This window comes from Mastigoproctus giganteus, chromosome 9 (genome assembly GCF_048544385.1).
Source record: "Mastigoproctus giganteus isolate SK-2022 chromosome 9, ASM4854438v1, whole genome shotgun sequence".
NCBI lineage: Eukaryota > Metazoa > Arthropoda > Arachnida > Uropygi > Thelyphonidae > Mastigoproctus > Mastigoproctus giganteus.
In genome coordinates this window covers 74,653,254-74,679,995 of record NC_143583.1, presented here as the reverse complement: position 1 = coordinate 74,679,995, position 26,742 = coordinate 74,653,254, and the positions used below count along the sequence as shown (strand labels likewise).

The following is a 26,742-nucleotide window of genomic DNA, read 5'->3' as shown; positions in this document are numbered from 1 at the left end:
TATTAAGTGTTGTATCTCTAATAGTTTCAATTCAGCTGCATAATTACGCACTACAAAAATATCGAGACGATAAATGTAAGGAAAATAATTTTAATAAAGGATATTTGATGTTTTTCATTTTTATTAAATATACGTTATATTACATGCACAGATAACACAAACTTTCCACGTATTCTATAATACTGCTTGAGAAACCACAATATCTAACGATCCATCTGCAAATTATATTTGAATGCAAATAATTAAAATCATACAGATATTGATTTTGTGTAGATCTGTTACCTCTATGGTTGACGTTGTGTTTGGACGCCCTCTACTGGGTGATGTTTAGCAACCAGATAGAGAATATTGTGATTAATATTACAAATTCTCAAATATTACAAATTTTCAAAAGAAACTGTGAAAAAATTGTGTTTGCAAAGTGTAAAACAAAACTATTTCTTAGCAATCACATTTTTAATTTATAACATCAGATATCCTGCTGACTATAGTTTCAAAGCACAGTAGAAAGCTTTTCATCTGAAAGTCATAATTATTTATTAACGTGCCATTAGAAACATTACTCAAGAGGTGGTCATACCTTTAACGTCACAGGTAATGCACACCTCTACACAGCTGTGGTTTGGATCAAGATATTGTGTGTAGCATATGCAGGTTTGAATCCAAGAGGGTACAGAAGGAATATACTTGCAAGAGAAAACGGTTTCACACCACCACGACAGTTTAGTTATGCATTCAGATCTCTTTATAACAAGAAACAATGTTTGTGACTTCGTTTATTTATAAAACTTCCCTTCGGTGTCCATCACTAATTCTCTCTCCCTCAGCGGGAAAGTCTAGATTCAACCCTGATTGTGTTCTTTATGTTCTAATATTTCCATTTTTCAAATTCGTCTTTCAGATGGTGTAGTGGGTGTCTTTCAATGGGTCTCCAGCCTTGCCGTAAAGTCCTAAGAGCTTGAAAAGACTCTTCGTTAATATTACCTGGTCTGAAACAACATCTGGGAGCGCAATACATTTCACCTTTGGCACAGCGACACTCTAAGCATGGATGACTAGCTACACCTATGATATCTCCTCGTCTATAAGGGACACCAAGGATGCTACAATCTGAAAAAAGAAACAAAAACTTCCATTATGCCGCCGTGAACAACATACAAAAGGTGAAATTATTATAAACTACTCTCTTAATTTAGATTATTGCTTCCATATTGCATTTATCAGTGTAATAGTCATTAAAAAACGAACAGGACTATTTTTTATCAGCCATGTCTGTGAGCCTTTCTTGCAGTCTTACGGTTTTACTAAGAACGTGTGATGTTCTTTACCTACCTGATTCTTCATAGAAATCTTCGTAAAAGTCTTCAGGAGGGATGTCTGACCTTCTGTTGCCCATTTCTAGTCTCTGAATCCTAACTGCTGTATAATTATGGGCTGGAATAGCTATCAGTAATAGAGAACAATTTAGGTTAGCGTGTACATTGATAAATGATCTCAGTAAATAGAAATACAAGTACTGTATTATTGCGACATCTTTAAATAAATGTCTCGCTACTCATTATGTAGAGCACAGCGTGTCATCGTACACTGAGGATAATGAGCACAATTATAGGAAGGGAAATATTAATTGGCTCTAACTATTAAAGTCAAACTAAAAATGTTCGCGCGTGTATCTTTAAAGGTACTTACGGCACAGATATAATGACGGATTACACACTCCTGGGAAGTTCATTTCTGCACACCCTTCTGGAGGAGGTGGACAATCGATCCATGCACAGTCGATATTTCCTTGAGAGCAAATGCAGACTTGACAAACATTCTTACGAGGTATCCTGTCTCCAGAATAGAACAAACGACCACCATAACGGCAAGGTTTATTGTCATTTATTAGTTGATCTAAAAAAAAACAAAAGCAACACAAGTATTAGTAATAATAATAATATTCGCCATATAATTCAAGGAAGCCACGGGCTTTTGCTGCATTAGCAAAAAAAAATCCCAAATTATATTCCAGTTGACCGTTGAATTTATTCAAACTGTCAGCCTCAACTACCTGCGAGGGCAACTTGTTCCAGCAATCAACGGACTGGCTGGCTAGAAGAAAACTGTACACTTCCTATAACCTAAACCTCAACCCCAGTAATTTGAATTTATGATCCCTAGTTCTGGAATTCTTTAGAACAGTGAGAATTCTACCATCATTCATTTTACTAATCCCTCTCAGAGCCTTATAAACCTCAATCAGGTCACTTCTGAGGTTTTTTTTTTTTTTTTATGTGAACCCCAAACACGAGAGGTATTAGAACCTATAGGACTTAGTACCGTGCTTGGGTTGGAGGTTGAGAAGACGAAAGAAGATATTTGTTGACATTGGACTTGAACTTCTGTAGATTGTAATTTTCAGGAAATACGTATGAAGGAAGGTTGTTCCAGAAAACGGCAGTTGAATGAATAAATGAGGAAGATGAAAAGTTGGTTCTGTGGGTTTGAAGTTGGACAGTAAATGGATGTTGGCTGGTGGCGGCACGTGTTCGGACTGTTTTGAAAGAGAGAGCGGGAATTATAGAAGCCAATTCAGAAGAACAGTGCCCATGGAAGTATCTGTAGAAGAGGCATGCAGCAGAAACAGTGCGTCTATGAGAAAGCGAGTGGAGAGACTCTGTTAGAGATGAATCATTAATTAACCTAACTGCCCTCTTCTCAATGGAATCAAGAAGCCTGAGAGAGGTTTTGGGGGCACCGCCCTAGATGTGGGAACAATATTCCATGATAGGACAGGACAGGTTTGCGATTTGTACAGAGTGAACAGCTGTTTGGAAGAAAAGTAACACCGAGAGCGAAAGAGAAACCCAAGTTTTTTAGATGCAGAGGAAGCAATATTTGTAATGTGCTTGTGCCTAGAGAGATTAGAAGTCAGGGTAATCCCCAAAAGAGATATATCATTTTGCCTAGAAATCGGAGTGTCACTAAAGATAAGCATAGGAGCAGAAGAATCCTTTTTGCGAGATATAAGACAAGACTGAGTTTTAGAAGGGTTGAAATCAACTAAGTTGTCTTTGCCCCACTGGAGAATTACCTAAAGATCGGCATTTAAGGAATTGGTAGCAGATTTTCGAGAAGTTGAAGCGTCTCTGGGGGACACTGGCATTAGTGGAGAAGTTAGAAGACAGAAAGCCATCAATCATCACCCTCAGTGAGCGATCAGAGAGAAAACGATAACCAATTACTAAAAACAGTTGGCAAACCATAAGATGGAAGCTTGTTTAGATGACCTTTATGCCAAACAGGATCAAAAGCCTTTGAGATGTCAAGAGCAACTACTTGTGTTTCACCGAACCTTTCCATTGAATTAGCCCATAAATGGGTAACATAAGCCAGAATATCACCAGTGGATCGACACTGACGGAATCCATACTGGCGATCGTTGATCAGACGGAAGGTTTCTAGGTAGTTTAAGAGTTGGCGGTTAATCGATTTCTCCATTACTTTAGAAAGAGTAGAAGTAATTGCAATGGGACGATAGTTGGATGGGAGGGATTTGTCACCCTTTTTAGGAATTGGCTGGATATGAGCAAATTTCCAAGCAGAAGGAAAAACACCTTTGGAATAAGAAAGTGAAAAAAGGCGGCAAAGAATAGGAGTAAGTTCAGGAGCACAGATTTTGAGAACAAGTGGAGAAATACCATCAGGACCTGGAGCTTTTTTAGCATCAAGATTCATCAAAATCCATTTGATGTCCTTTTGACGGAAGACTACAGGAGGCATTAAATGGAGCGTGTTGGGAATGGTGGGAGGTGTTTTAACAAGATCATTAATACATGAGCTGGAAGAAAAATGGAATGCTAGCAGGTCAGCTTTATCCTTGGCTGAAGTGATAACAGAACCATCTAGTTTGGACAGAGGTGGGAGCAGAGATGGGCAAAAGTTGCGGCCAATAGCTTTGGCAAAAGACCAGAATGCTCGGCTACCATTAGGGCAAGAAGCAAGTTTTCTACTCTTAGCCTGTTCAAACTCTTGTTTGGACTGATTAATAACTGCTTTACAATTGTTGTGAGCTTTGGTGTAGGCAGAAAATGAAACTGAAGAATTAGAAACAAGCCAATTACAATATGCAACATTCTTCTCTTGAACAGCCTTAGCACATTTATTGGAAAACCAAGGTTTATTTAAAGGACGAGATTTTAAAGTGCAGTGTGGGATAAAGGATTCCATTCCTGCAAGAATATTTATTATTATTATTATTGTAGGGTTGCCCGTAATTAAATACATTAACCCGTATTTGTGTCTGTAAATTGCGTATGTTCTATGGTCGATTTGCCTGTTTTGCTGGACGAAAAAAAACCCCAGTTATTGGGGAGAAAAACCTTGCTATCTACGCCTGAGACCGACTAACTCAGCCACGGAGTGAAAAAAGCCCATTAAAGTTCCTCGCGTCATCGACTGGATTCGAACCCAGGCCTTTTCCACCCGCTGTGGGGAGGACGGTGACGATACCACTGTGCTACCCGCGCAGACTTCCTGCAAGACTACTACTATTACTATTTTAGGGTTACCCGTAAATGATTACATTAACCCGTATTCGTGTCTGTAAATTGCGTGTGTTCTCTGGTCGATTTGCCTGTTTTTCTGGACGAAAAAACCCCAGTTTCTGAGGGAAAAAACCTTGCTATATACGACTGAGACCGACTAACTCAGCCACGGAGTGAATTCCTGCAAGAATAGTTTCACTGACACGATCTGAGCAAACGTTGGCATCAGAAGTTTTGGAACAGTAATCCGACCAAGGAAAAGAAGAAAAGAAGTATCGCAGGTCATCCCATTTTGCATTCTTGTAATGCCAAACAACACGAGGTTGGGAATAGCCATGAGATAAAGGTTCCATTGGAGAAGAGACAATCACCAAGTTGTGATATGAAGTGCCTAAAGGACCTTTCACTTCGACCGTGTACTTAGAAGGGTTGTTTGTGAGAAAAAGATCAAGCGTATTGGCTGTATGATTAGGATTGTCCGGTATTCTTGTAGGTAAATGGTCAATCTGTGCTAGGTCATTAGTAATTGCAAAAGTCTCAGCATCTCGACCAGCTGGGTCGGTGTGACTAGAAAGTGTGGCTGGAGTTGTGAACATTAAAATCACCAAGGAAAATTACCTCACTGTTAGGAAAGTTGGACTGGAGAAAGTCAAGTAGCAAAGAGAGGAAGTCAAAGAGCTCCAAGTGATTAGTGGAGTTGGGAGAACGGTAGAGACAACAGATGAATTTGACACAATGAGGTAGAGAGATTTTAAGCCAGAGAAGATCAAAGAGAGGAGATTCCAAATTGTCAAGTCTCTAACAGGCAATATCAAAACGGAGGTGCCTGGTTGCCAAGATCTGTAGCCCACATAATTGGAATCTTTCCTCGTACCGTCGTCCTTCTTCCGATCTCACCATTCGAATTGCTCTTCTTTGGATCTTACAAAATATAAGCTGATTTTTGCTTTCATGTCATATTAACAATAACATGATTTAAAAAGTTAGTACATTTAAAAACTTGGGTATTTTTATTAGAAATTTGATCTTCATGTCTTAAGCATCGTGAAAGAAGCTGGCAAAATTTAGGTTTCTGAAAAGGGTTGCAGAGATTTTAATCAGTGGCATTAATTAGTTCATGTTAGGCGCATCATGTTCGCATCATGTTAGGCGAGCCCTAAAATGAGCCTCACAGGTTTGTGAGGCTCATTTTAGAGGCAACCTATCATTTTGTGAGGCAACCTATCAAAAATTAGAAAAAGAAAATATCCAAAAAAAGGAGAATATAGTACGTTCGTTTTAAGATTGGATTACAATATAAAGAGAAATTTTGTTAAAATTGGTGTGAATTGTTTGGGCTCGATATGTTGGAGAGAGAGAGAGAGAGCCGATTTGCTATTGTTTAAATAAACTATTATTTTCTGTTAAACGGAACTGTCTTCAGCTTAGTTTCAAAAATGAACTTCAATGAACCGACCATAGCCTATCCACTGTTAAATCTTTCCTGTCAATATAGAAATTTGAACATGCAAGAAACAACTTAAATCTCTAAATGCACCTCTTATCGCCTCGCGGGTAGCACAGTTGGTACGATCGCCGTCCTCCCCACACCTAGTGGAAAAGACCTGACTTCGAGTCCCGAGTCCCGTCGATGACGTGAGGAATTTTTAATGGGTCTTTTTCACAATGTGAGTAGCAAGGTTTTTTCTCCCGGAAACTCGGGGTTTTCGTCCAGAAAACAGCAAATCGATCTCAGAACACACACACACACAATATACACGAAGTGATATGGCCGTAGTCGCCGATGCTCCTAAAATCCTATTTCAAGCAACACAATTTTAGGTTACAGTACCGCCCTTCCAGTATCTGGAGTTGTGTACATCCATCCAAGATAAAGCCCAGACGAGAAGACCTCGACCGCCATATCGATCCCTTTCAATGATGTTTGCGGGGTGTTGTGCCAATCTCTCGTCAGATTAGCTGACGTCCAGAATCGATGCTGAGACTGAATCTATTCTCTCCAGTAAAGAGTGCCTTAAGTAAAGATTTTGTGGTTGTAACCTTTAGAAATAGTATTGGTCCTTAATTTTGGCACAACAGTGTATTAATTATATGTTTTCCTGATGTGAGAGAAGAAAATCAAATGTAGTTATATTTTCTCCTTGCATAGGCTGATCCCTCTTTTTAATCTTAATTTTTTAAGATTGATTTGCTTTGGAATTGTGTTATCATTTTATGTAGCTGCAGTTTAAGGTATGTACAATTGTTTTTTTGTTTTGTTTTTTTTTGTAGTTGAAATAAATAATTAATAGAGGACAGAGTAAGATTATAAGAGAGGGATCATTAATTAACCTAGCTACTCCCTTTTTGGATAGAGTCAAGATGTTTTTAGAGAGGTTTTGAAAACATCTCTTCAGATGTGAAATCAGTATTCGCGAGCAAAAAAAAAAACTCCTGGAGAAAAAAAAACGCTGTTTGTGAGGGCACTTTTTTTGTGATGTTCTTGTTTTGGGAGAGATCAGTTAAGGTAAATTCATATAAACAGGTGTCCACTTTTATCGAAATTTAAGAGGTCGGCGAAGATAAGCATAGGAAGTAGCTGTTTCTTTGTCGCTGAAATGAGAAAGAATTAGGTTTCAGAGGGATTGAAATTGATAATGATTTAGAAATTAGCTTTTAAGGAACTGGTGATGAACAATTATAGTAATTTCTATTGAATTTCGGATCTTATATACATTTAATCTCTCTTTCAGCCAAACGTTTTCTTAATTGTAATGGGGAGTTCCTGTAATGCATGACGATGATAAACAAGATACAACATAGCAATCGATCAGAACCAGCTTCAACCAGTAAACCTATATTATGTTATATTTACTGGCAATCAGATATTTCTCATCATATTTGCGTTTAATTTTGTTTTACTCAAAACAAAAGTAAATATAATGCTAGCACAGCCTATTAATCAGTGACGCAGAAGGTTGGTATATAATTCTTACCTGTTTTCATGCCAATATCCAAGTTGTCTTCGTTGCCTGTTTTCAGGTCTATTGGACCTACAAAAGAAAACTAGTTTGGATGAAACTGATACAGAGATACAGATACCAAGACAACATAAATATTCATATTATAAGTCTCCCTTTGCGATATCGGAAGGTAAATAATTCGGACTATTGTGGTAACTACAGTCACTGGAAAAAACTTAGAAACCTTTTGCAATTGGCATCAACAGATAATGAAATTTTCGGTATGCAAATACGGGTTTTCGCTTGGTATGATCACAAGATCTGTGGTATCACATAAATAGTGTACGCTTTTCTGGGGCTTTTTGGTCCATCCAGTTATGAAGGAAGCCAGATGGTCTTTCCGATTATACGAAATATGATATACGAAAGCTGCTTCTTTCTATAAAAAATTAAAAGATTCGACTGGAATGGAGCCGCCAACGCCAAGACTAAATGGTAGTATAGTGAAAAAGATCATGCGGTGTGACGAGTCTTTATTTACACTTTTTTGCACTTGCACCAATGGTAGGGTGAAAGCGTGGGGTGAACTCATGAGGCCATGCATCCAGACTGTCTTGTGTCCACCACTGAATCGGTATCATGGAATATGGTATGTTCTGTTTGTACTGACTAGGTCTACTCCTTCTGTTTGAAGGCCGTGTTACTTCTAATGAATATATTTTTGTAGTATCGGACCAACTTCACCCTGCAGTGCTTCATTTTCATCCGAATTTTAATGGACTCCTTCGAAACGATATGAAGACAAGTGTTTTTGTAAGGGGTCGCTCCTAAAACGTCAGTTCAACTCCGCCTCGTATCTCTGTGAAGAACAGTACCACTGCAAACGGGCCAGATATGATATTGTGTGTGTTATGTTATTCTGTCTGCGCGGTAGCACGGTGGTATTGTCACCGTTCTCCCCACATTGGTTGGAAAAGGCCCGGGTTCGAAACCCGTCGATCATGCGAGGAACTTTAGTGAGCTTTTTTCCCTCCGTGGCTGAGTTAGTCGGTCTCAGGCGTAAATAGCAAGGCTTTTTCCTCAGAAACTGGGTTTTTTTTCGTCCAGCAAACAGGAAAATCGACCAGAGAACACACCCAATTTACAGACAAATAAATAAATGGGTAGATGTAATCATTTACGGGGGACCCTAATATCATAATATTTTTTTGTTGTTGTTGTGTTGTTCTGACTGCATGGCTACTCAGAAGCATCGGTTACCTGGAGAGATGATTCTGGGCACTCGTCCACGCCACAGGAAAGTGGGCCTGCTCCGGCAAATAACTCTGTCTGTCTTTACGTTGTCGTCCTTCAATACGACAACGTAATTGTATCTGAATGGTTCGAGGAACATTCCCAAGATTTCCAAAGTGTACCTTGGACTCCTAATTCCCCAAATCCGAATCATTCTGTGTGAGATATGTTAGAAAGGACAGTTCCGCTTCACAATTCTCTACTCGCCAGACTACAGCAACTGACAAATATCTTGATGGAAGAATGATCAAATCCGGAGCTAGATATCCTTAGTGGAATTCATACCACGACGTGTAATTCCGAAAAAGGTGGCCCTACCAGATATTGAATAAAGGTTTCTAATATTTTGTCCAATAACTGTATGAAAAGTAACAGTAACCAATAATTATTTTAATTTTAAAATTGGACAGTCGTTGCGATGTTATCCTCTAGCCATTGAATGAGAGCCCGTGACCACCAAATACAGAGGATGCGGAAATGTCAGGGAATGACCATCGCATATCCCAGAGCAATATGGCCTTAGTTGCTATTGCTCCTAAAAACCAAATAACAAACAACAACAACAACCATTGAATGAGTCCGCATTTTCGGATAACTTTTCTCTAATCATGTACTTTTGACGCTTCTAAAAATATATGCATTACAATTAATACACGAGTATTTTAGCTTTGTAATATTATAATTTATTTCTAATAAATTTATATAAATTTAATTTATTTTAACTCTATTAATAATGTTAAGAATTAATAGGTAATAATTAATAATTTATTTAAATATAATTCTAAAAAAAAAGCTAGGTCTTTTAAAAAGTAATATTGCTCTAAATGTATTAAAACCCATCATCAGAAATGTGGTATGTGTAAGTTTTTTAATTTTTGTCCTCTACTGGGAAACACGAGTTTTTCATCCGGCAAACAGGAAAATGGGCATATGTCTCCTTATTTATTCTCTTATTTCTTCAAAATACGAGATAAATTATTACCCTCCACGACAGTATAGTTATGCCGAAAAGCGCACGTGTACTTGCTTAAAAGATCGGTGAGTAAAAAAAAAGAAAAAAGGAAATAAATTTATCTTGTTCGACTGGTTATTCGAAAGTGTTCATTTTTTCACGTGTTTCGATTTATTTCAACGTTTAGCTTTAATACGCTTCAGTGGGATCAGTTTTTAATCTGGATTTTTGCATTATGGGTGGTCTGAAAGTGTTTACTTACATTTTGACTCTACAACAGATGCTTTTTTATTTATAATGACTCATGCCGGAAGAAGTCCTTCAGACATAAACATTTTGTAGTATTCCTTTAGGTTTTGATGGTTTTGTTTTTCTGTTATTGGGTAACATGGTCGAGTTTCCTTTGTCAATATTCAATCGATGTTAAAAGACAATCACTTTGTTAACGTTTCTGTTTAACCATCCAAGTGCTTCTTAAAGCAGGAGAATACGCAAAAGTTTAGTTGATGTAAACTGAAGAAAGATGTGAATGAAAATAAAGTCTACCTCCAGTAATCCAGATCACGTGATTTATGAGGCATGCGAACACAGCAGCCAGCTTTATCTTGTCTACCATTTCCGAAAGATAAATACCTGTAGAAGAAACAAAACTTAATGTCAACATTCATACTTGAAACTTTTTTTTTACAAAGTCATTCACACAAGTAAAGATAGGGTAGAACCAATTCTTTAAAGTAAACAAGAGTTTTGCATGGGTGACCAGTAAGATTACATTTTTATCATCGTGTGTACTAGCTGAATCCAACTAACCATTGCGTGTCTGGTTTATATCTGCTAAAAAAAATTACATCCATTACTTATATGTAAAAACAAATATCCCAAAATAATACCCCGTATTTCTTGGACAGAATGAGAGCATTATCTTATATTCCTTCATAATCTTCAAATAGTAGTTTGATAAATATTATTTATATTTACAATAATGCTTGTACATAAAAAGTCAGCCAAAGAAGTTTCTTTATTCCAATGTTACCATTAACTCATAAAATTATTCATCTACCTATACCAAAATAAACATTTTTTATTTTGAGCTTTAGGTTATCTCATAAATCCATTGCTGAAACTTATGGGTCTCTAAAAGGTTACTAAATAATTTAGAAAGCAGTGGCTACTGATTTTTATTATGACATAACTCTACAATGAACCCCAAAAGATGCTCGAAATCAAGGTGACCAACACCGTGGTCTTCTTCAGGACTTTTGTGGATCATGAAACAAAGGTCGGACATTTATTTTTGTGTCTTTTAAGCCCCTTGAAGAAAATTTTAAAAGTGGCGTCTTTTTATTCTTTTTAGGTCTTCTATGCCAGTATAGTGGTTTCGCCACTTGGATGAATCTGGATTCTAATTCCGTAAGAGATTTAAAGTTCTCTTCAATCGTGGCTGTAGTTAACCAATCTCATAAGACATTTAACTTACAACAGCAGCCTTTTACGCAGCAGATTTCAAGAATTTCATGAAGGGATCGGACAAGTGCAAAAATGTTTTCGATGATTATTTCACAAAATATATATTCTTTTCAGGTCAAGATGTCCATCTTTCTTCTCTTCAGTCTCTTGCCTGTCACTTCCTCATTTCTAACAGATCAGTCCATTTCACTCTTTCTAATCTACTCTACACCCACATCTCAAAAGCTTCATTTCTTCTAATATCCTTCTTTAGTGCCCATTTCTCAGCTTCATCAAGCATAACCCCATACAAAACAAACATTTAAGTAACCTCTCCCTTCTTAAATCAACATCCATTATGGATATAAATATCTCCGTAAATATCCCCTCTTCTCAAATCCTATCTTACTCATTGAGATGCTTACAATTTCCCGGCTGCCTTCTCCCATCACTTGATATTCACAAGATATCCGCATCTATCCATTTTTAATATCCTCTTATCATTCATTTGAATAGTTATTTTCTTTTCATACAATTTAGCCACAGCGTCAAAAAAAAAAAAAAAGAAAAACCATAAACATTCCTCCCGTGTTGTCTGGTTTTTGTGTGCTGATAAATGTTGAGTTACTCGTAGATCTATGATTAAATTTAATATTCTGTAATTGCAATCAGAGGTATATCATTACGAGCTTGGGCCCTGGCACAGCGCTTCTTTAATGGCCCATAGTCTTATGTCTTTTCATTTGAGCTCCATGAGCTCAAGGCCCTGGCTCAGCTGAACCACCTGTACCATAGGATGATATACCACTGAACGCAATGCATATGAAAAGCAGTAATTTTCCTTCCCACCCCGAAGAACCGTGGGTTCTGCTCAACCAGTTGTACAATTTTAGTTTTATCCAAGGATGCTGGCGCCACCTAGTGGTCTGTGTCGCATTTACTCGTATACTACACTGAAGATGGTTTGTTTTGTTTCTTCTGATTTGTCGTTTGCTTTTTTTTTTTTTTAACTATTACACAATTTAATACTTATCACGTGTTGCAGTATGTATTATATTATACGCATACTGTTCGACCTTTAAATAATATGCCTTTAAATCCATAAATGATTAATATTCCAAGCGATTGACTATTTGTGATTAGAGGTAGCTAATATTTTATCTAGGAACACCTGCCTTAAATAAATAAGCAAATAAATTACTGTTGTATAAAAGGAAGAGACCTTTACACAATTCCCATCACGACCGTAAAGCCAAGGGTTAAATTTCAAATGACAACTGGTACTAAGATCCGCAATTGAATAATGAGCATCGCTTTCAAACCGGTAATAAGAATACTGTTAAGTACCTTTTTTTCCCACATGCTTGTGTCATGGAGAGAAAAATGCAGTGATAAAACAAGTAGTTCTGTCTAGAATTCTGGCAGCCTACCAAAGGTGTAATATTTGGATGTACAAAGGGAAGATCTAGGAAAAGGGGAGAGTAAATAGGAGTAAGATAATTCAAAAAACGTTTTTAAATGTTCTTCTTCTCTGTTATCCTTAAACAGAATAGTTTTACTGAGCTCTTATCTCCTTACACATAAAGGCTGGATTTTCCCTTGAATATTAGATTATTGATGAAGGTATGGGCTGATTGAATAGGTTATTGATGATGGTAAATCAGGCTTAATGTCCAAGTTTGCAGATGATACAAAGGTTGGCAGGGTTTTTAATGACAGCAATGACGGTAGGCTGCTGCAACAGGATCTAGAAAAGTTGGGCAGATGGGCTGAGGTGCTGCTACCCCAGAGTTGGTATGTTATTCTGGGGTAGAAGCACCACAGAGTAACATACCAACTGTGCAATACTACACTCACAGTAGAGGAGAATGAAAAAGACCTAGGGGTAATTGTGCAGCCAGATATAAACTTTTCAGAGCAGTGCAAACAAGCAACCAGAGCAGCTCATGGGATCTTGTCAACGATATACAGGACCTTTGCTAGCAGTGATAAAGGAGGTGATTATCTCTTTGTATAAGGTAATGGTCAGGCTACACCTTAAGTGCTGCATACAAGTCTGGATGCCTCATTTTAGGAAGGATGTAGAGCTGCTGGAACGAATACAGAGAAGGGCAACGAGATTAGTGAGGGGGAACAAATTGTTTGCTTAAATTCTGCAAATTGCAGCGTCTGGAGACTAGGCACCTGCGAAGTGATCTGATTGAGGTGGATAAATGCTTGGAATGGTTTGAGCAAGCTCAATGCTGATGGAATTCTTCCACTTTCTCAGATTACTCACTTGAGGGAGCATAAATTCAAATTGAGGAAAGACAGTTGCAGAACAAACTTCCACATGTCGTTGTGGAAGTTTATCAACTTGTACAATGACAGCTTATCAGCTTAAATAGAGTCAAGGAAAAACTGGACCAACTTTTTGGAGCGAATGGATAGATGAAATTAAAAGGTTTTTCTCAAGCACTGATTACTTTTCTTCATGGTGCGACAGTTGTTATGGTAACATTAGTGTTAGTTCATGTTATTAATCGAGTATTACGATGTGCGGGATGAAAAAACGGAATAATTCGTGTATGGAACCCTGTTTCTCCACCTAATTTTACCCGAAAACGGGGTTGATAGTCACTGTGCTAACCGCAATGGCAGACAAGATGGGATACCATACCTACTGGAAGAGTGACCAACTTGTTTTTCCCGAACGTGACTTTTGTCAATGATAAAAAAGTTCGCAGTTGGTTTGCACCTAGTTTACAATCGTCATTTTTGTTAACAGGGCACGGATCAATGAATGAGAAATTATATGCATTAAGACTAAGCAGCACGGATCTTTGTTTTTGCGCTGCCATAGAAGGCTGGCAGCACATACTATATGATTGTCGAATATATGACAATGCCGGAACAGCGATACGTGAAATTCTTGACAGTATAGCTCCAGGAGAAGAAGCTATATTTTGAAGAGACTCTAGTAAGTTTCAGATGTTCTAGGTATTTCTAAAGAAATGTTTGAACTAATGAAAAGTATGATTCCAGTGATACGAGGTTGAAAAAATTCATCTGGCTGAAGGCTCGATGTGTTTTGATGCTGCCGTTCTTAATGATTGCACAACTGGAAGATCTACTCTTCTTTTCTTTATCTCTCTCCTTTTTTTATATATATATTTTTTTTCCCTTTCGGTTTTTATTATACTTTATTTTTTTCTTCCTTTCGGTTCCCCCCCCTCTGGTGTGGCCCCCAGAGAAGGAATTTTTTTTTTTTTTTTGTCTTATACTCTGATACTCTGAGATCATAGGTGTCCCATCTACTGGAACTGACCCACCTTCGCGTGGTGTGGACGAGTACCCAGAATCATCTGTCCAGGTGACTGATGCTTCTGGGTAGCCAAGCGGCCAGAACATTACAACAGAACACACACATAATACACACAAGCCTACGTCATTCATATATCTGGCCCATTTGTAGTGATACTGTTCTTCGCAGAGATATGAGGCGGAGTCGAACTGACGTTCTAGGAGCCGTCCCTTACATAAACACGTCCACATGTAACCGCGAGGCTTTTACATTTCTGTTGATGGTTTTAACGAAAGTGCTTCTGCGAATTTTTAACTAATTTATCCACTTTGCCAAAGAGTTTTGCATTCATTACGCTATCTAAAAAAAAACCAAGCAATTTCTTAGAGTTCCTCGTTAGGTAACAAAGTGCGTTCTCAGACGTAAATGGACAATTGTACAAAACAAGTAATTTCTATCGCAAATTGTCCTCCAAGCCACTTTATCACCATCTCCACGACACACGCGCATTTAACAAAAGACCAGCTGCTAATGATTATATTTTTCCTTATCCTGGTCACGACGGTTACGAAAAGTCGAAAAATATAACTATTTGGATTCGACGTCCTTCTCACCTTCCACAATTTAATTGCCCAAACACGTGACGTAACCAACCACTTCTCATTACTGTACTTCGAAAGATTGCTTTTCCGTTTACTATTGCTTATATTTTTCCTTTAGCCACACTTGTACCACGATATTTACGCGAAGAAATATCAGATAGGATATTATGTCTCTCACAGTGATATATTCTCGCACTGGCTGGATATTCCATAAAATATGATTTCTGTTTTACAAAATTATATGCCATAAGTTGACTATCCAATAATCCTATTGTAAATCCACTTTATTTATGCTTTTCTATATATTCAACCATTTTTTCCCGTTTTCAGACAGTTTTCTGACTCAACTTTCCTTTCTTTTAATTACTATCATCAATTTGTCAAGTACTTGTGCATAATTTAAACGTGAACAGATCCGAGCCGTTTGCTTCATCTGCGCCATCTTATGCGGCACTTCGATGATTCTCTTCCGTCAGTGTTCCTGTTAAGTTTCTTTAAATAAATATGAGGCATTCTCAAACATCAAATCTGAATTTAATCCATTTACCCAAATCCTTTATCAATTTCAATGGGAAATTTTGAAAATATCAGCAAACGTGGCTGCTTTCAGACAAGCCACATAGACACAAAAATGAGTATAATTTTACCACAGCATTAACTTCATTTGAAAGAAATGTATAAAGCTGATTTTATCAAATACAACAATGCAAGGAAGCCAAAATCGAGCTAACCCACTTTTTGTCATTTTTTGCGTTCATATACAACACTGGGAGTAATCTATGGAACATCGATGCTCTCGAATCGAATTTTTTCCAATTCGAATCAGACCACTCATCTACAATACTGAAACTTCCTCATCGAATTTATGTCGACACTCCAGCAGAGCAACTTAAAGAATTGCATACTCAACGGAGTTCATAAAAGCAGAAACCATTGCCTAAAGGGGTAACGTAACCGAATATTTGCTGGGTTAAACCTCATAGCCTGATTCTCATAAGGAATCAGGTCTACTTCACTGCCAAGCAGTGAAGCCTACAGAATATTTTGAAAACTCCAATAGCAGAAAAGAACAGCAGATTTAAAAGCGTAGACAGCTTTTGCAAGAGCCAGGACCCAAGCCTTGAGGAACATTTTAATTGGGATACTGGCTATCTCTAATAGGACATTTCTCAATTCAATCAACGACTCCCACCTGGAACCGCTACTCTAAGAATCGAGCTGAACATAATTTCCAAGGTTGGACTGTTATCCCCGCCTCTGATTCTACAACCCATTCCCTTATTTATTCTAAAAATTTATGGCTCTTTTATCATTAATGTACTTCTGAATTCGTTTAATGGAATCCTGGAGTCGACCCACATCCTAACAGAATACGATGCTATGTAACCTTTTCTCTTAGTAACCTTCGACCTAATTCACCAAACAATAAATACTCTAAATACAGGAAGCCAAATATACAATATATATTTGGATATAAAATCAAATATGCCCTACAGGTGGTACAGAACATATAATCACTGTCCTCTCCACACTGGGTGGAAAAGACTAGGGTTCAAATTCCGTCAATGAAACCAGGAATTTTTATGGGCCTTTTACGTGGCTGAGTCTCGGGCAGGTCTCTAGTGAGAGTTGCATGGTTATAATATGGGTTCTGCTCCATCAGTGAACCAACTCATAATGTGATCTCACCTAAACGAACATTTGCCAGAAAAATAACTTCAATAGGATTAATTTTTCTATTGAAAAAAAATTTCTTAAAAATCTGTGGGTTATCCGAGAAAATTAACAAAGAAAGCCAACCTTTCAAGCTGTACGTGAATGTATTTTAAGTCCAAAGAGAACAGCATTAGAAATGAAACAACAGTAGAGTCAAGAAAAAACTATCGGGCTTACATGGGTATTCACTTAAAAGAAAGAAACCACAAAATGGTATCGTTTCGTTTGCGACAGACATGAAGTCAGCTACATGATTCACTACTTATTCTAACTGCAATGGGTTTAGAAAGAATGTGTAGAAATTAAAAAGGGAACAAAGTCTATTTGTTTTATTTTTGCTGCTTCAGAATAACTTGATGGGAGCGTACCAAACTATACTGTAATTTTTTAAAAAAATTCATCATGATCTGCTTAATAATATTAGCAGTTTATCTTTTTAATAACTTCATTTAATAAAAATCTAAATTTTTCACTGACTATGTTTCACTGTCACTTATGTTTGGATGATAAACATTATACCATATATTTTTTTAAAAAGTTGACATAATATTTTGAAAAAAAACACAAAATGCTTGTTAAAATGTAAATTTGCTTTTATAATACAAAATATTAGCCTCTATCATTTATTATTAGTATTAGAAGTTGCAAATGATGCCAGAAAACAAGTTAAAAAAAAAAAGTTGAGCATTTCAATCCTCTTGAACGGCCAACCTATTAACTGGGTACAGCACCATTCAAATCAAATGGGACAAACAGATCTCATGTTTGTCCAGCATTTCACGTACTTCAAGAGAAAGAAAATAAATAAATAACCGCCCCCTCCCCCACAAAGGGCTAACTGGAATGCACTACCTAAAATTGGACGCCCAATCCACCACCTCAACATCAGTTTTTTTTTTCTTTAAGGTGGAATATTTAATACCTAGTGGCTCAACTACATCCTAGTCAGACCATCAAAAATATCCAGAAAAATCTGTATACCTCGCTGGCAATTCATCTCGACTAGGAGGAATATCATCACCCATGCAAAATGCCCTCGTGGGTGTCACAGTTGGTAGAATCGCCATTCTCCCCATCAGATGGAAAAGACCTGAGTTCGAGTCCCGAATTTTTATGGGTCTTTTTCACAACGTAGCTGCATTAGTCGGTCTGAGGCGAGGGTAGCATGGTTTTATCTCCAGAAAATTCGGGTTTTTCATCCAGCAAACAAAAAATCGGAACAATATCGCCTTAGTTACTAATGCTCCCAAAAACTATATTAAAACAACAACTCCTTACGAACATTCACATATTTATTGCAGTGGTTATTAAGCATTGTCTTCGATCATAGGCAACCACAAATCAGTCGTTGTTTTTTCAGCGATAATAAGTCTCGCGAAAGTTTACAGCTCATCACATAATGAGAGGAACTGATAACTGCTGGTACACAGACTATGCATACCAGCAATAGGCTGTTGGCACACACAGTCTGTGCATTACTCGCCTTTACAAGAATTCTGTAAACTGAATGCTCAGTGTAACTCCGCCTGAAGTCCTGAGTCGCTTTGGCACTAATACAAAACAACCACAATCGCATGGATAACGAATTAGTGACAGTGTCTAGTTGAACTACACCTGTACTCCATTCTCCCACTTACCTTTAACACGCACGCGCATAGCACCTTAAAGAATTACTCTTTTAACTTGTTTTATCGAAGAAAGGGAACAAGACATTCTTGCCACTAAAAAGTGTTAATGCAATCCTGATAAGAATACGTAATAAATAAATTATAAAAAAAATGAACACTTATCAGATGAAACGGAGGATGGTTTATGTTATATTTTACAATAACTGAAGCGTCCATTAATCATAAAGATATCAACTATCAGCAGTGAGCCATACTCGAAGAAAACTTCCTTTTGCAAAACAAAACAATAAGATTAGATGAAGGCTAAACTTTTTCAGTCACTTACCGTCCTGGGAGTTACCTGAGAGTGGAATGCTGTGCCGGCAGGTATCCGCCGAAAGCAAACGGTGAGACAGCGTTCTTTGAAAACGTGTGATTTCAACAGTTTGGCGATAAGCATCGTATCCGTTACGTAGCAACGACTTCCCGACCAGCCCTTTCCTTTTTCACAGATCCACTGTCGACCTTCATTACTTTTGTCGTCAAAGACCAGATATGTAGAGGAATATGAATTATGCCTCCAAACTTCCTTTAGATTTTCCAGGTATTTCGTGACCTTGTAGTCATTGAACATCAGAGGCCACGGCTTGCACCGTGTTGTGAGCAGATGCTGGATTTCGTAATCTCACGCTCATTTGCTCCAAAGGCATTGTCTCGACAGCTGAGAATAGAAAAGGGGAGATGTAAATCTCTTCTTAGAGATAAAAGATAAAAATCTGTTGTTTTTTGATAATGGCAATGGTTCTGATATTACCCAATTAGCAAACAGAGGGCGACATTGGCGTGCATATAAATTGCGAACAACAGAAAAGAATTGAGAAAAGCGAAAAGTGTCTACTTGAAATGTTAAGCATGTTTATTCTTCTTTCTGATAGTTTCACTTTCTTCCACCTTGGATATCTACCATTGTGACTTCAGTCTCGCCTAGCTCGACCATCTTTAAATCACCACGTCCATACACGAAATAAAATTTGAACGGATTTCTCTGTTTAAGAGAATGGTTTAACAAATTCTAATTTGGATTATTAAAAATGATAGGAAATTGTCTTTAAACTTCAAGTACCATTATTTATTTATTTACTCTGTTATATACAACTTCATCTCGGTGCGCCAGTATGTGCTAGTGGAGTAGATAAACTTAAATAATGACGTGTGAATAAGAAGAACACAGGAAAGTGAAATATGTCAGTTCTGTAGGTTGTACTGTCAAAGTTACTCGATATCTATGGCCAGCCGGTAACAAGATTTACCATATTGTACGTGAACATCTGTTGCAGCTTCTGAGCTGTTCCTTGTGCTATCCTTTGGCTGCGAGGAAAAGAAATCGTTTCAGAAAGGTTTGGTACGTCTTTCCAGGATGATGATGTTGGTCCTGGTTATGATTAATTCCCAGGGAATAAATTAAAAGGTGGTATATAGGATGCTTCTTGAGATTGTGAAAGGTTTTCCGAGTGTCCTGTTTAGCCACCTTAGGATCTAGCATTCCATAGTAAGGAAGCTCTTGAGTCTAATACACGATGCAGAGTTCCAAATGCCAGATAGGTAAAGTGCAATGAAGAAAGCACATCTCAGAAGAAATTGCGTTATGAGGCAGGGATTATGAACTCTGGTGATTCATGCTTTGCTCGCCAGAGTGCTGCAAGGATCTTGGTTGAAAAGTGCCCCGAGAAGTCGAGTTGTTCATTCCAGGTCACTCCTAAATCTTTGTAATTCATGACTCTGTCGAAAGAAAGGCCATCTAATAGGACTGTGATGTTATTTTTATGATTTTTGTTTGAAAAAGTGATCTGGGCGAACTTGCTGGAATTTATTTATAAGCCAATAGCTTTGAAGTAGGTTAAAATGTCGGAAATCGTACGCGTTGCAGCCTGCGAAATATGTACAACGTCTTGGCACTCTGGTGAGGAGACAAACATCTTGAGGTCGTCTGCATACGAAATAAAATTCTTATACAGCGATATGAAGAGGTTGAGGGAGGCCACAAAAAGGAATGGGGACAGATCGCTTCTATGGAGAACCTCCTTGTCTAAAAATCTCGAGTGTGCAGTCTCTAATTCTGAAGTAGTTTTCCAGTACTATAAGTAGGGAATTGACAGAGAGGGTTGCGTTCATATCGAGCAAAAGTACTGTATATCCATTTGTTATCTAATGTTTAGGGAACGTTGGATTCTCAGACGATCTGAAGGAAGCTTGAGTTTATTGATACCCTTGTGGATAACACGTGGGTAGGATCGCCGTCCTCCCCACACCAGGTGGAAAGGACTTGAGTTCGAATCCCATCGATGACGGGAGGAATTTTTATGGCTCTTTTTCAAAACGTGGCTGAGTTAGTCGGTCTCAGGCGAAGGTGGCATGGGTTTTTCACCTGGAAACGCAGGCTCTTCGTCCAACAAATAGAAAATCGACATCAGAACACGCAATTTACAGACAGTATATACGGAGCAACATGGTCTTAGTCGCCGATGCTCCTAAAATCCAAAAACAAAAACAAAAAAATACCGCAAAAAATATTTTTAAACGGCTCTAGTAGCCGAGTGGGTAAGCTCGAGGGTGCATAAGTACACTCCCTTTGAGTGACTGGGGTTCAAACCCGTGACCGCTCAATACGGTGCTGTTTCTTGTATTCTATCGATCTTGTGAACTCCTCTGACGGTGTGGTCGTCCGGGAGTATAAACAGAGATTTCATTTAACAACAAAAGCAGCAGTTTATTGACCTGTTCTTTATAGTGGAGTGTAGGTAGCCGGGCACTCTCTGGCCGAAGCAGTTCTCATTTATTAGTCTGAGAAGAGCTCTTCAAAGATTTCCAGCATACGGCATTTCTGGAGATTATTCTCTGTTAATTGCTGGACTTTTGTCCGTTGTTTTTTGGTATGTACTTTGCCATGTACTACTTCCAGGTTGAAAGGTATAGTTGCAGACGCGAGATCCTGTTGAAAGTAAGCATGATGGATCTATTATGAATGATCTCCAAATTTTTATCATGAATATAGGAAATCCGTCGAGTCTGATAGTGCATTTGTTTTTCAGGTTGTGTACTGAGCCGACAAGGTCCTCCTTGTTCAAGCTAATAGAGAAAAGTGGAACTTTATTATTTACCGGAATAAATTCGCCGTCATAGCAATGGAAGGACTGCAGGTCAACCCCAGAAAGGTCAAGAAATTAGGCGCCAACTCAGCGTTCTAATGGGCGTCTATAAGAGTTTGAAGAGTAGAGTAGATGTCTTGAAAGGAATTAAAATGGGGGACCGATCAAGCTCGCAGGTGCCCAACTCACCGCCAGAGCTCACTCTTATGCATCATGAAACACAGCGGCAATCTTCAGAGCATTATTATTATTATTATTATTATTATTATTAATTATTATGTCTAAGGTGGCACCTAGACTTCCGTCTATCTCCACCTGATAAAGTTGACTTTGTGCAGAACCTCTGCAAAATAGACCTGTATGGAAGGTCTCTTCGCCATCAGGGAGAAGCTGTCACCTGCACAGTCGCTCCCCGGTGGCGAAGAGACCTAATGGCCGCCCATATTCACTTGGTGCTGGGCCTGGTCTTCTATTTTAATCTTCAGAGCATTTTTTTTTTTTTTTTCTATTTTAATCTTCAGAGCAGAATGCGCTGGTCCCACAGGAGCCAGTTACTGTCAGTGTGTACATTGTGCAAAAAGAAAATATTTCCTCATCTCAATTCACTTCGCTGGAGTCTTTGACTCCCTCTGGTGGCCCAGTGTTCTGGCCAGGCTCCTGCGGACTAAAATCCCATCAAATCTATTTTGCTGCCTGAAATCTTTCCCGGAAAACCGAAGAATCACGGTCAGCACTCCCTTTACCTCTGTATCCAGACCGGTTTACAGGGGCTGCCCCCAGGGATCCGTCCTGGGGCCGCTCCTGTGTAACCTGGTGCTTGATGAGTTTTAAATCTGAATATTCCAAATGTCACTACACAGGCATACGGTGATAATCTGATTATGGTGCTTCAAGCAGACAGCAGGGTTCAATTGGAGGCCATAGGCAAACATGCCACACACATGCTACAGGATTGGGCCAAGAGGAATCTTCCAACGATCTCCATCGAAAAAACAAACTCAATACTCCTCAGGGGTGCTCTTGACCCTGGCAGACCTTCAATAATCAAAATAAATGGAGCGACATCAAACTCAAACAGGAACTAAAATATTAAGGAATAAAACTAGACCGAAACTTGAACTTCACATCTCATCTCTGTTACCTCAGAACCAAAACAAGGAGGCTCTCGGCCCTGATAACCAAAATCACCAGGAGGGACTGGGGACTAAAGAAGAGAGCCCTCTTCCTGCTATACAAAGCTCTCTTCATCCGTATCCTTGCCTATGGTGCAGGCGCCTGGTATCAGAAAGCAAACACAGCAGTCAACAAGAAAAAGCTGGAGTCGATCCACCGATCCATACTATTGACAACAACTAGAGCCACGGTGAGCACCCACGCGCACCAGGTCCTGGCGGGCTTCCTTCCCCTGGACCTGGAGATTGTGCGCTGTGGGCTGCTACACCAACATTCGAAAGGAAGAACCACAACTTATCTAGACTAAACAACAGATCCACAGAAAAGAAAATCCTCAGAAAATAAGAGGTTAATGGACCATCTGCAATCTATCTGGCAAAATAGATGGAATCTTACAACAAAAGGGCAAGTCACCAAAAAATTTATACCCGATGTCAGCAGGGCATATCCTATCTTCCCATCCTGGTTTTCCCCTGGCTTGCACACCACCTTGCTTCTTACGGGACACGGCTCCTTCAGAGGGAAACTCCACGAGCTGGGAATCTCTGATAACCCGAGCTGTAACTGCGGGCAGGAGGAAACCTGGGAACACTTTATCCACGACTGTGACAACTATGAGGACCTGAGATATCAGCTATACACACGCATTAACCCCTTGCTAAGGAACCGAGAAGAAATAATATTGCAAGAAGAAGCTAATTACCGGGCTTTCACCGTCTTTGCCCGCGAACTCTTTGAAAGACAAAGATCCGTGCCACACCATCACTAACCTATGAAAACGCAGTCATGACTACCGGAAATGAACACCTACACTAGTGACCACCTGAAGTAGATTCAAAGTGACGAACTTGACCCGACTTCTGGACTTGGACCTCCACTGGACTAACACAAAGGTGAAGATTGCATCTTATGGTGTCATACAGCCATATGGCGCCCCGGCTAGACACTCTGCCTAGCCAGCTTTTTACTCCTCTTTCCCTGGCAGGGAGGAAGGGACGGCCTGCTGTCTCCACCCCCTCCTGCCACTCCTCTTTCTCCTCTGGTGGGGCATAGGCATGCCCCACTATTTCAACAGGGGTCATTTTCCCTATCGACGCCTTACTTCCAATTTCCAACCCCCCGGTCTTCCACCTTCCCCCATCTCTTTCCCCTTACACAGCACCTGCCCCACACGTCCAAATTTAAATCATCAAAATTCATGCCCGACCTATTAGGAAATCTTATCACTTCCAGCGCATGTCCCTTATAACCCCTCTAAGCAGCGTATAATATACCATCTGTGCCCAAAAGAAAAGAAGAATTTTTTTTTTTTTATTAGATCCTAGCCACTGAAATCTCAGGAAAGTAGGTGTCAGGACCTGCCAGAGCAAACTTTAAGGGAACACCTGGCTGGCCTCCACGTGGCGGAGTACGTAAACATCAGGTCCCATCAGGGGCCTGGCGGCTAACAAGCCAGATGAACAAGGGGCAAAACATATTACACAACACATACCCACGCACGTTTAAACCTCTGGCATTGACAGCGTACTGTCAATGCCAGATACAAAAAACATACGCGGGAATGGGGTAAATCCCTGGTGCCATTAGACCCCAAAATACTCTGTATTCTGTACTCTTTGCAAAAAGGATAGGCCGAATAGGACCAGGATATGCCTACCAGGGGCAGAAGTTGATGACGCTGTAGAGCAGATATCATCTTTTAAGGACACAAAGGGTGATATTGTTGTACACGTTGGCACTAATGATATTAAGAGTAGGAGATGAGGACTTACTTATCAAGTACGGGTCAATGATGAAAAAAATTTGCGAGTTTGGGTTTAATTTGAAAGTGTCTGCAGTTCTGCCCAGACACAATAGGAGGGAGTATATGATGAGAGCCTTGTCGATCAATTCGGCCCTGGAAAGATTGTGCAAGGCTGAAGGGTTTGAATTTTTTTTCAGCGTGCTCTGTGCTTGTTAACAGGAGAGACTGCTTCAACAGTGGTAGGACACACTTAAATAGAAAAGGTGCAAGAATATTTGCTGATGCTATCGGGGCAGTGTTAGGTGGGTCGGAAAACTGCTAGCTTAGGGGGATACACTGATTGACAGTAGCGGATTGACACGGATTGACGGGGATACAATAGATTGACAGTAGCCGCATGCAGAGGTGAAATTGAATCTTACACTGCTTCTATTGGAACGAGCAAGAGCCTGGAAAGCAAGTTGCTAGGGATTTCAGGAACTACTACGAGTCATAGTGAAACATATAAATACGTGAAACAAGTAAATACATTAGGGTGTAATTAAGAGTAAGAACAGGTGCATGTATACTTGCATGTACATCAATGCTAGGAGTGTAGTAAATAAATTTGATGAGCTTGAAGTGCTAGTCAAGACGTCAAAGGCAGATATTGTTGGGATATCAGAGACGTGGTGTCACACAGATATAAGGAATGCAGAACTGGAATTGGGGGAGTACAATGTGTACAAAATTATAAACACGATAAGAAGGAGGAGGGGTTATGCTGTTAGTTAAGAAACACATAAAATCCGAGGAAGTGCATTCAGTTAACCAGGGTGGACAGTGCAATGTTCAGTTAGTTTGACGCGACATAAGCACTGGGAAAGCAAAAATAAGGGTAGGAGTTTGTTATACGCCTAATGAGTCTGATGACTACAATGAACAACTGTACAGAGAAATAAAGCGGGCTGGTAAATAAGATTGCCTTATAATGGGGGCTTTTTAACTCCCCACATATTGGCTGGAACTTGTAGTTTGGTCACTCGCACACTAGTAAGGCGTTTGTGGATTTATTGGATGATTGTTTTCTGCAACAGCATGTTCGAGAAGAAACCACAGAGGGTAACACTCTTCATCTGATTATCAGCAGTGATTCTTTATGCATTAAGAATTTGTATATAAAGGAACAGTTAGGTGGCAGTGATTGTAGTGTGTTAATGCGGAATTTACTCAAAATGTAACTACCATCAGGGGTAAAGGGAAGGGTTTTTGCTTTCGCAATGGCGACTACAGTGGTCTCAGACAAATTTAAATTCTATACAGTGCAACCAGTTGATGATATTACCAACAGCATATTCTAAACGGGAAGCCTACAAGGAATTAATCTTGAAAGCTACTAGGCTTTTCATACCAACTAAGAAATATTGTTATAGGTTTAAGCCTAAATGAATGTCAGATGAATTAATGAGACTCGTGGCAGAAAAGAAAAATTCATGGGATGCATATAAATTATCGGGTGAAACAGAAGACTATGGTAGATATAAGGTAGTCTGTAATCAAGTCACAAAGGAGGTTAGGCAGGCAAAGGCAGATTAAGGGAAATCTTTGGCAAAGAATGCTTAGAAAAACATCAAAGATTTCTTTACTTATGTAAATTCTAGAAGGAAGGGGACGAATCAGATTGGTCCACTGGATATTGATGGTTCGACTGTTGATGATCCTGTTGAGGTAGCTGACAAACTGAATGATATTTTGGATCTATATTGACACATCAGGAATTCTGTAGGGAAGTGGAAAACAGAAGCTTATTAAACTGAAGCACGGAGCTAAATAATTTTTGTAAAACCTGAGAGCAAAGTGGAGGAGAAAAGTGTTGAATTTAAACATAAGAAAGACACCTGGGGTGCATGTAATCTATCCAGTTATATTGAAGGTGTCAGCAGAGGAAGTGAACGGCTCTTAGCCAAAATTATGAGAGCTTCCTTGGACCAATGGGAGATCCCCGTAGAATGAAGATGAGCAATTGTGTCCCTAATACACATAGGGGGATCAAAGGGTGACGCGAGTAATTGCAGACCTGTTAGTTTAACTTCTGTTCCGAGGAAAATAATGGAGTCACTGGTTAAAGAAGCACTGCAGGATCATTTAGACATGACTGCAGTTATAGTTCAGACAAAGCATGGGCTTGTTAAGGGAAATTCTTGTCTGGCAAATTTGATTGGATACTACGATGTGCTCCCAAAGGAGATGGATGCAAAAAATAATTTTGATATCATATACTTGGATTTCATGCTGCTGCACATGGAAGATAACTGTACAAATTGGAGCAG

The 26,742-nt window shown here is 39.0% G+C and overlaps 1 protein-coding gene across 1 annotated transcript; it reads right to left on the bottom strand.

Annotated features, from left to right (window-relative positions):
- Window positions 1-759: 759 nt before the first annotated feature.
- On the bottom strand, window positions 760-18,866 carry LOC150080455 (von Willebrand factor C and EGF domain-containing protein-like). The gene is made up of 6 exons (XM_090381328.1): window positions 18,717-18,866; window positions 10,263-10,349; window positions 7,505-7,561; window positions 1,690-1,896; window positions 1,333-1,443; window positions 760-1,110 (listed from the first exon to the last, which is right to left on the bottom strand). Exons 2-6 carry the CDS (start codon window positions 10,330-10,332, stop codon window positions 869-871), a joined length of 687 nt encoding a protein of 228 aa, XP_090237454.1. The 5' UTR covers window positions 10,333-10,349; window positions 18,717-18,866; the 3' UTR covers window positions 760-868.
- Between the last annotated feature and the right edge of the window lie 7,876 nt (window positions 18,867-26,742).